The sequence below is a fragment of the Anneissia japonica genome, unplaced genomic scaffold (assembly GCF_011630105.1).
Source record: "Anneissia japonica isolate Jap-2015-1 unplaced genomic scaffold, ASM1163010v1 scaffold685_len2926416_cov193, whole genome shotgun sequence".
Taxonomy (NCBI): Eukaryota; Metazoa; Echinodermata; class Crinoidea; order Comatulida; family Comatulidae; genus Anneissia; species Anneissia japonica.
Genome location: NW_022692922.1, coordinates 66,019 through 75,792, shown reverse-complemented (window position 1 = coordinate 75,792; position 9,774 = coordinate 66,019). Strand labels below are relative to the sequence as shown.

The window sequence follows — 9,774 nt, the reverse complement described above, 5'->3', positions numbered from 1 at the left end:
TATAAAAATATATAATATCATTCAAAAAAATATATAATTTTTGTTTTTTTTTTTTAATTTTTTTTTAAACGTAAAAAGCATGAAAAAAATAATATATTAAAAACCGGTATTTAGTATAAGATTAAAAATAGAAATATTACAATTAAAAATATCAATATTAGGAAAAATTTGAACTAGATTATTATAAGAAAGTGCAACACGATGAAACATATACCAACCCATAGAACCAATTACTTCCAGCATAATATTAGATTTTCAGGTCCCAAACTTTGGAACTCTTTACCATCGCATTTAGTTAATGCCAATTAAAAGAAATGGTTTTCTAAACAGCTTAAAACACACTTAATTAAAAGTTATTAATTTCTTTTCTCTCCCATTGCCTTTGCCACCTCGGGTAGTTAATCGGGGCTAATTCTGATTTGTTTTGTGTTTGGTTTTCTGTTGATTTGTGTCATGTTTTGTCCTGTTCTGTGCCTGTTTGCTTCTTTTTTTTAATGTTATTTCCCAGGCTGTCCCTACACAAGATTTGTTTTCTTATCTTCTCGGGTCTTTGCATTCTTCCTTTTATAATTATTAACTACTTTATCATTGTCTGTTATATTTTTTCTTTTGCAAAAAAAAAAATGAAGTTAATAGATGTTATGTTGAATTGAATTGAATTGAATTTTTTTTCTTTTTTTAATACTCTCTTGAAAAATATAACTTAACTGTCTATATTAACGCAAGCGACATATTAGATTTACATGGCCATAGTCTAACTAAATGTAATTCAGCAATGACTACTTGTATCTATACTTACTTAATTAGATTTACATAGCCCTTACTCTAACTAAATATAATTCAGCAGTGACTATTTGTATACTGTATATATTTTTACAACAGACTAAAAGGGGTTTATATTTCATCATTTTTAAGGTCTGTAAATTCCTCTCTCCCATTAATAATCAGTGGTGGATCCTGGAATTTTGAACACAACAGCCTGCTGACGGAGTTATAGATGGAAAGTCCACACCACCATCTTACCATGGTTGGGGCTGAGCTTTGGAATTTTAACAGTTTTTGGCACCTCTAGCATAGCCGTCGGAAGCATTTTGCAAGTGGACCGCCCATTTTAGAACAATGTATCACTAGGAATTAATTAACAGAGATGTGGAGGGGGAAAGGTGGGGGTTATTTGTTTTGTAGGTATTCGTAAATGTACTCTCCTCTATTCTGAAGAGTTTAGAATGACAAACTTTCTACAAAATAAAAAACATGACAGCACCCTTATTTGCTCTCAAATCATTCCAAAAATTATAAAGGCCGCAACTTGGATGATATCTCATCAGAAACGGTTTGAGGAATCATACAATGAACGTTTATTAAAGCTGAAAATGATGTCAACTTAGAACCAACATGATCTTTCCACAGTACTTTTTGTTGCAAGCTATTGTTACAAAATAATGAGTACTTTACTAGCCTATTAACTGTTAATCCGCGATACTGCGAAAAAAATCTCAATTAAGAGATTGAAATCCAGAACTGACAGCGCAAAATACTGTATTCCAACAAGATTCTGTAGGATATGGGACTCTTTACAGATGGAAGTTAAAGATGCACTAATATTAATGTTCTGAAAGGAAGTTAAAAAATTATTTCTTTAGATAATTAATCTATAGAGGCCATGCTATTCAAATGAATTCAATAGAATTGCAGCTGATATAACTGTTTATGAACCTGATCATGTTAATCACGCATATATACATTTTTTCTAATATTGCCAATTAATTTATATTTACTTTCATATTTACTATCGTATTTGGCAATCATTAATTAATATGTGTACTATTGTCGGTTACTTAATTTCAATCTTTTTGTAAGTATAAATTGTAGGTGGAAGTTCACATCATTGCTGATGATAGTGACATTTTGTTGCTGTTGAATCTTCCTAGGAACTACTCTTTATTTCTTTTGTAAATTGTATTCTTTGTTTCGTTTTGTTATTGTTTTTCTGAATAAATAATAAAAAATAAATAAATAAATTTAAAAAAATGGTAGATGCTAGAAAATACCTATTGAAACCTGCAGAGCTGCATTATCATTTTTGATACTTACAAATAAGAAAATCAGAAAGAGTAGGAAAGTGTAAAAAGATCCTCAGATCCTTTAAAATTTAACCAATCTGAGACAACAATAATAATGTAAAAATGTGCTTTAAAAAGCTTGTTGGATTTTGAACAAGGCAGACATTCAGTTTAAATTTGACAGACATTAAACTCAGATTTGACTGTAATTGCTCATTTTTTTTTAAAACTGGCTGGAACGTATTACAGTTTGAACGCGATAGTAAAGAAGATGTCTCAGTGCAATTTCTTGAATTTTGAGGCTACAAAAGAAGACTGATCAATAGCCTAACCCTTTAAACACTATTATAAAAAATTATTTTAAAATTTAGAGTTTAGGAGAGGCGACTGCACCTCAACTTGAATCTGACCCTGAATATTTAATTTTTATAAAGAATATAAACACTGTTGACTCCTCCCTACTGACGTACAGTATGTTTTGTACACTCTAGAAAGAAAATGAATGGCAGGGATTTAGCCAGAAAAACAAAAAAGGCCGTCCAAAATGGAAGCCAGTGGGAATGGCTCTGAGCCGAAGGGCAGGCCACGCCCACTCGGGTCCACGCCCACTCGGGTCCACACCCCCTCCCAAACATAGGAAAAAAAAGAAAGTTATGATCTTTATAGAGCATTTTAAGGTGTTTAAATGTTGGAATTTTGTCTTCAAAGAATAGTGTTGAATTAGCTATCACAAAGATATTTCAGTTACAGACATAGATTGTAATGTTTTTACGCAGATGCATCTTCATCTCTCGCCTTAGTCTACTCTAGGTCCTCCAAATCGAAAGATAGGGCTAGACCTACTGTATTTTGTTAACTAACAATATAACTTTCATGAATTAGGGCTAGACCTACTGTATTTTGTTAACTAATAATATAACTTTCATGAATTAATTATAACAAGAGAGTTACGAACCCCAACAATATTATGTCATAGAACCGAATCTCAAGTATTGTATTTGCAGAGCCGGTACGTGCGTGTGACGGTTGTGGGTGACTCAGAACCGTTCATTTTCCAGTGTAATATAAATTTTTTAAACACGACGCGTTAAGTGAACTTTTCGCTGGGTAGGCAATGGTTCAACCTTACATTTTTGGGAATCCCCACCAAATATTGGTATGAAAACAACGTACATCCAATCATAAAAGTAGATTTTTTTAACATAAATATGATTTAGCTTTAGTTTAATGTAACATTTGATAGATTTGAAGAATATAATGAATTTCTTAAAGGAAGACCAGGTCCAATTAGGCTAGGCCAAGCAGTCCAAGCCATCATGGTAAAAGTGGCCGTCCTATAATTGTTGGCCGTCCAAAAGACAGCCTGATGGCTCGCAGGCTAAGCCTATGGCCCTAAGTGAAATTACCCATAATTAGTTTGATGAAAAACATCTGTGCATCTGCTTTTTTTGTTGCCTCAATTTGAAAACACTCCATCATTCACACCATGCAGTAACAACATACTGACAAGTTTTACGGCAACAACCTCATCTACTCATCTACTACAGTATGTAAGGATCTTACCTGTTTTCGCCTGCAATTCTGGATAATACGCTCCCCAGAACATGCAGTAATCGGCTCTGGGACCTCGGCCTATGACCGGATTGCCAGCAACCAGTGACCCATTCAGGACCAGATATTCAAGGTTTTCGGCATTATAGATAGGCCAGCTGTAAACTTCCAATTTTGAATCATGTTTATTGTTTGGATTTCTGAAAATGCAGGCAAAGAATTTACAGTAATGCAGTAGGACTGATTCATGAATTTTAAAAATTAAAAATTTTTTATGCGGTTCCAAAAAAGTGGAGGGTGCAGATGGTGAATTAGTGGTTATCATTATCAGGCATAATTAATTTCAATTATCTGGACCTTGTAATAGGTTTCTAGAATTGCAATGCAAGTCTGGAATGTTATATGATGATTATCATAATAGTCACCGTCTTGTCCTCGTCATCATCTGGAGAATAACAATCATAAGTTAAATAACATTTACTTGCGCAATCAACTGAGCTTTAATTCATACAGAAATGCATAACTTGCTATATCAGGTTACTGTAGAAGAAGCACTGTTAATTGGATTCAGTTGGACATAGTGTTTCTGATATAAAAGTAAATTATAATATTCATGATTCATACAGAATTACTGACATTAAGACCAACCTCAGAGGACAACTATGTGCGAGCCCTCTAGTTGTATAAATAGGAAGGAGACTGGCAGTCTTAAATATGTAATGATATTGTACAGTCTAAACACTGTGACGCTCACCGAGATGGCGACAGATTGCGGGATATACATTGTATATGTATATAAATTGCCCCAAGTTGGACTCCATTTGTTTTTTTTTTAAATACATTTTAAACAAACAAAAATGTCAGATTGAGTTGTTTGTTCATTAAAATAAAGTGAAAATTAGATTATACTTAATGTTTACTATGCTTAATTTTTTTTCAAGAGAAAAGCTTTATAAAATACTTCTTTGTACAAAAAAAAAAAAAATGATTTTGAATTTTATTTTTAAGAAGGAAAATTTTCTTTGTGTTTTCTTTTAAAATTTTCATTATTGAATTTACTGGGTGGCTCTCATGCATGCAACCTCTGGTCTTAATGAGTCTCCCACATCCTACAATTTCAATTTTCTTTTATACTTATTTGTAACATTATGATATATTATTATGTAGGACTGAATAAATTGATTTGTTTTCAGATTCAGGGCAGCTGGTGGGTAACGGTGGTCTATTCTTGATCCTGAGACCCCACCCACCCATATGATTCTCGCAAGGAATGTATTTTTTTTATTATCTATTTATTCATATTTTTTATATCTGAATTGCACGTTCTACTGTTTTTGCCTATCGGATCAATCAACACTAATTTCATTTTTACCTTGTTGTAAACTGACAACAAAGGAGCACCGTATTGTATCCATATCTGATGTTAGAATAATATCATCAATGTATTTTATATACTTACCCTGTTCTTGCAAAGTTAGCATAATAAGCCATCATCTGTCTACTTAATTTCTTGTCTTCTTCACTAAATCCATTTTCTGGGTGAAGAGGTACTCCAAAGAAATATGCAATCTCATCACCATGTAACACTCCCATCCACTCTGGGAATGGATGGTTTGAATCCCGCTGTGTGAAACGATAATAATAAACTATATTTTTGAAATTAGCATGTGATTTGGCAAATTGGAAGGTGGGACAAATGAAACAGGCGTCGCCAAGTGCCTGATCAATAGCATCTCTGCGTTTTGAATGACTCCCAGGATATAACCAATCGGTATATTGAAATTTAATTGCATCATGGGAAAATTCATTAGCAGTGGACCAGATGTATTCAATTGCTTTTTGAAACATTAATTCATCCAGTATACTAGAGTTATCTTTATTGAATCCTGGAACTCCATATATCAAAAAAAAGTTTGCCTCATTGAGATTACTACCAATAATTATTTCACACGGTTGAAAAGAATTTGTTTTCATTGTGAGTTCAGGGGCCTCTCTAATAAATGTGCCATCAATTACTGGAACAAACGGTAGTTTCATAAATTCGGCAGTAACCCACATTTCATCTAGGATATTTTCAACTTTACGTGAACGCATACATTGTACCATTTCATTTACACTAAATGTCTGACCATCCGTACTAATAGTGCAATTCAATTTTGTAGCAAGCAACTCTCCTCTTCGAGTACCTTCCTCTTTAGTATAATACGCCCACGGAGCATTGGCAGATCCACTCTGCATAATAGCTCTTTTGAATAGGTTGCGACTAACAGGTGAGAATAGGTGGAAATTCACACTAGCAGAGCCAGCACTCTCAGAAAACAACGTCACTGCATCTGGATTTCCACCAAATCGAGCGATGTTGTCTTGCACCCACCGAAGTGCAAGAGCTTGGTCAAGCAAGCCCGCATTTCCTGGTGCTTCATCGCCCATTGCTAAAAATCCAAGTGCTCCTAAACGATAGTTCATTGACACAACAATGATGTTTTCTTCAGCAGCAAGCGTTTTGCCATCATAAACATCAAGTGATGCAACACCACTGTAAAAGCCTCCACCGTAAATCCACACCATTACAGCAGCATTTATTGGTCTTGGATATGGCACCCAAACATTTAAATTTAAACAGTCTTCGTCAAGTTCCACATTTGGATTCCACATCTCAGTTCCCTTGAAGCCTGGGAACACGAGATCATGTAACTGCATACAGCCAAATCCATACATTGTTGCATTCAATGTTCCAGGCCATGGTTTCCTGGGTTCAGGATGCTTAAAGCGTCTCTCGTTTTTTGGTGGCTCAGCATAGGGTATACCAAGAAATGCATCAACAGATTTATCCAAGACATCAAGCCGTTTACCAAGAATATTGCCTTGGGTAATTGTTACCACTATGTCTTGGCATCTTGTAGATTTGCCTATTGATAGTGTGACAGCGAAAAAAATCCAACTGTTCAAACACATTATAAATCTAGAGGAGAAAATGGTTTTATTAGTTTTTCCAGACAAAGGAGGGGTGAGGCAGGACTTGTATGAAGTGTACTTTACTTATTAAGCCTTGCTGAATGTATTGTATCGGATCAGAAATAGGACTTTTGCTATTTTAGTCCAAAATTAAAAATTTGCTTATTATGTTACAATTTTAATTTTAGCTAAATTTTTCAATCTTAGTATCAATTTATAAAAACGAATGAATGATAAAATATGATTGAATGAAAAACTGAATAAAAGATATAGAATGAAAGGATGAATGAATGAATGACTGATTGAATAAATAAATAAATGAATGGATGAAAGAATAATGAGTGACTGAATAGAATATTGATCAGTTTTTAAGATTAAATGAATGACTGAATGAATGATTAATTGTAAAACTGAAATGATTCATTGACTGAATGAACAATGTTGCTTGAATGACTATTAAAAAATAGAATGAAGAATAAAAAAGAATGAATGGTCAAAAATATGATGTACAACAATCAAACAATCCTATTTAGAATTTCATTAACCTACAGTATGCATCTTGACCACAGAGAATACACAACTAACCAAATCAATGTGTTTCAACATGGAGAGTAGCCATTAGCTAACTACTGTAGGAAACAATGGTAATGAAAGTGCTCATGTATGTTTCACTCCAAAATTTTAAGCCTTTGGGAACCAGTGAAATACAGTATTAGGCCAAAAATTGGTGTTGTCTTAGCATAGAAAACAGTCAGTTGTTGGAACGTGTATTTAAGGTTCAGTGCCAATCAACACACCCACCTTAGGCTAGTAATATGGTGATCGGCTCAAATCTTAATTTTATAAGGCAAAATAAAATCAAATTTTGGAAACAGGAAATGTGGTCTTCTTTGGTAAAAAATATATTTTTATAAAGAAAAAAAGCATTTATCAATAAAATTATAACATTTAGTTCTGAAAATGAATAACTTATTTATGCAGCCATTAAAATATTTTTAAATAAACAACATGCTGATGTTGTCTTTATGATGCAAGCTTTTGTCTTGCGTAAAAAAAAAGGTTGCACAAGTCAACATTAACATATTGGATTATTTATTTAAAAAATTTTTAGACATATTGATACAAAACCAGATGAAACTATTTGATAACTTACATTTAATTGTTTCAGTTGGTTTGTTGCCTTAAGCAAATGTCTAAGCTGATCAATCTTGGTTCTTTAGCTTTTGTTCACAGTACTTGTACATCAATCTCTATTCTTCATCGACAACTGTGTGCTGATGAGATTGGTTATAAATGATTTTTACTTGGCAAAATTTTATGTAATACAATGCCACCTGCAGCATTTTGAATATATTACATTGAATTTGTGCATAGGATTTGAGTAATCTATTAGTGTACTAAAATAGTAATTGAAGATTATACTGTAGCTAACTTGAAGATACTGTACTAAAACCAAATTATCACAACTTCTATTTTAGATTTGATAGATTTGATTTTAAAGCCAAATTATTAGAAATAAGAAAATTAATTAATGATAGAAATGGAAAACAAATTGTAGTAGACGAGAATGATGTTAAAAAGCTATTCTCTAATACAAAGGTAAATAAGGCCACGGGGCCAGATATAAGCTACTTAACATCTGTGTAGCCACCAACTTTCACCTATTTTCACTTGGCTCTTCCAATTGTCTGTTGACAATGGTGTAATACCATCTATTTTCTCAATGGTAATACCACAACCGTTTGAAAAACTGGTCACATTACTCCTTTACAAAGAACAACAAAATTACATTTCCAAACGACTGCCATCCAGTGGCCTTGAAATCCACGGCTATGACATGTCTTGGAAAAAATATTTTGAATATTAGTTCTTAAGTGAACAAGACATTTCAAATGCATGACACACTGCAATTTGCCTACAGGAGAGAAAGGGGGTGTAGAAGATGCAGTTACATACTCCCTGCACAACCTTGTAGATCACCTTGAAAAAGCAAAAAAATGTTAATCCTAAACTAATATCATGGATTTTAAATTTCTTGGAGGGTCGATCCCAATTAGTTGAAATAGGGGATCTCAAATCATTAATATGGGTACTCCTCGGGGATGCGTCTTGTCGCCTTCGCTCTTTTTACTATATACAGGGGACTTTTATTAGCTCGACTCAAAACGTGAAAATAGTTAAAAACGCAGATGATATGGTGATCAGTGGATATGTAGAAAATGACGTAGATTGTTATAAAGAAATAGATAACTTGTTAATTGGTGCAATAATAACTATCTTAATATCAACATTAACAAAGCAAAAGAAATTATTTTTGATTACCGAAGAGAAAAATAATCAATGATTGAACAATGTATAAACAGTGAGAATATAAGAAATACTCTAGTAGAGGAACACAATTATCTTGGAATTATTGTAGATAATAAACTAAACTAGAACTCACAAACAAATAGTGTATATAGCAATAAGACTACAAAAAGAGAACTCTGCCATATAGAGGTGCAAAAATTTGGAACACATTTAGGGCTTATAAAAAATGTTAAGAAATTTTCTTTATTTAAAAAGCATATTTGCGATATTGTAAATACACTTAACAGAATGTTTTTAGAAACACTATGGTGGTAGTATCTAACATAATCTTATGTTTTTTTGTTTTTTTTTTGTTTTTTTTGTTCGGTGTTCCAGTTAATTTGTAAAGTATAGTTAAGTTAGTTTAAGATGTAGTGTACTTATATTTGGTAGTTAAACAATTCTTAGTTAATATTATGTAATATTTCTAAGTTTCTTTTGATTTCTGGTTTCTGTACATTTGTGTACTCAAGGCCTTGCAGAATAACAACTGTTAGTCGAGCCAAGTTTTCCATGTTTTAAATAAAGCACAACAGATTGATTGTACAAAAACTATAACTATAAGGAAAGATGACACCAGGCCTACACACTGCATTCACTATTTAGGTTAGTGGTGTAAACATACATCATCGACCATGACTGGCCATTGGGCTAAAAGAAAAAAATTTTTGTGTTGGCCACGTTTTGGGAAAATCCAAAAAATGGGTAGGTCGGTAGGAAAACTTATTTTCTTTTTTAAACCAAAAATGTGTTTACACTTATAAAGTAGAAAATACACAAATAATACAACAATTTTGGATTCGCATCGCATGCCATGCACCAAAATAGGCTAGGCTTTGACCCCTTATCCTAGTCC

At 33.0% G+C, this 9,774-nt stretch overlaps 1 protein-coding gene across 4 annotated transcripts in view; it reads right to left on the bottom strand.

The window, feature by feature from the left end:
- Positions 1–9,774, bottom strand: part of LOC117100484 (acetylcholinesterase-like) — a 20,247-nt gene that overhangs the window by 5,722 nt on the left and 4,751 nt on the right. For 3 of the 4 annotated variants that reach the window (XM_033240186.1, XM_033240185.1, XM_033240187.1), the window contains exons 2-4: positions 7,723–7,843; positions 5,074–6,576; positions 3,627–3,814 (exon numbers count right to left, since the gene is read on the bottom strand). In XM_033240186.1, coding sequence (XP_033096077.1) covers positions 3,627–3,814; positions 5,074–6,569 — 1,684 coding nt within the window. In that variant the 5' untranslated portion in view covers positions 6,570–6,576; positions 7,723–7,843. The remainder of the gene's footprint in view (positions 1–3,626; positions 3,815–5,073; positions 6,577–7,722; positions 7,844–9,774) is intronic. The other variant, XM_033240188.1, reaches the window with a different exon arrangement.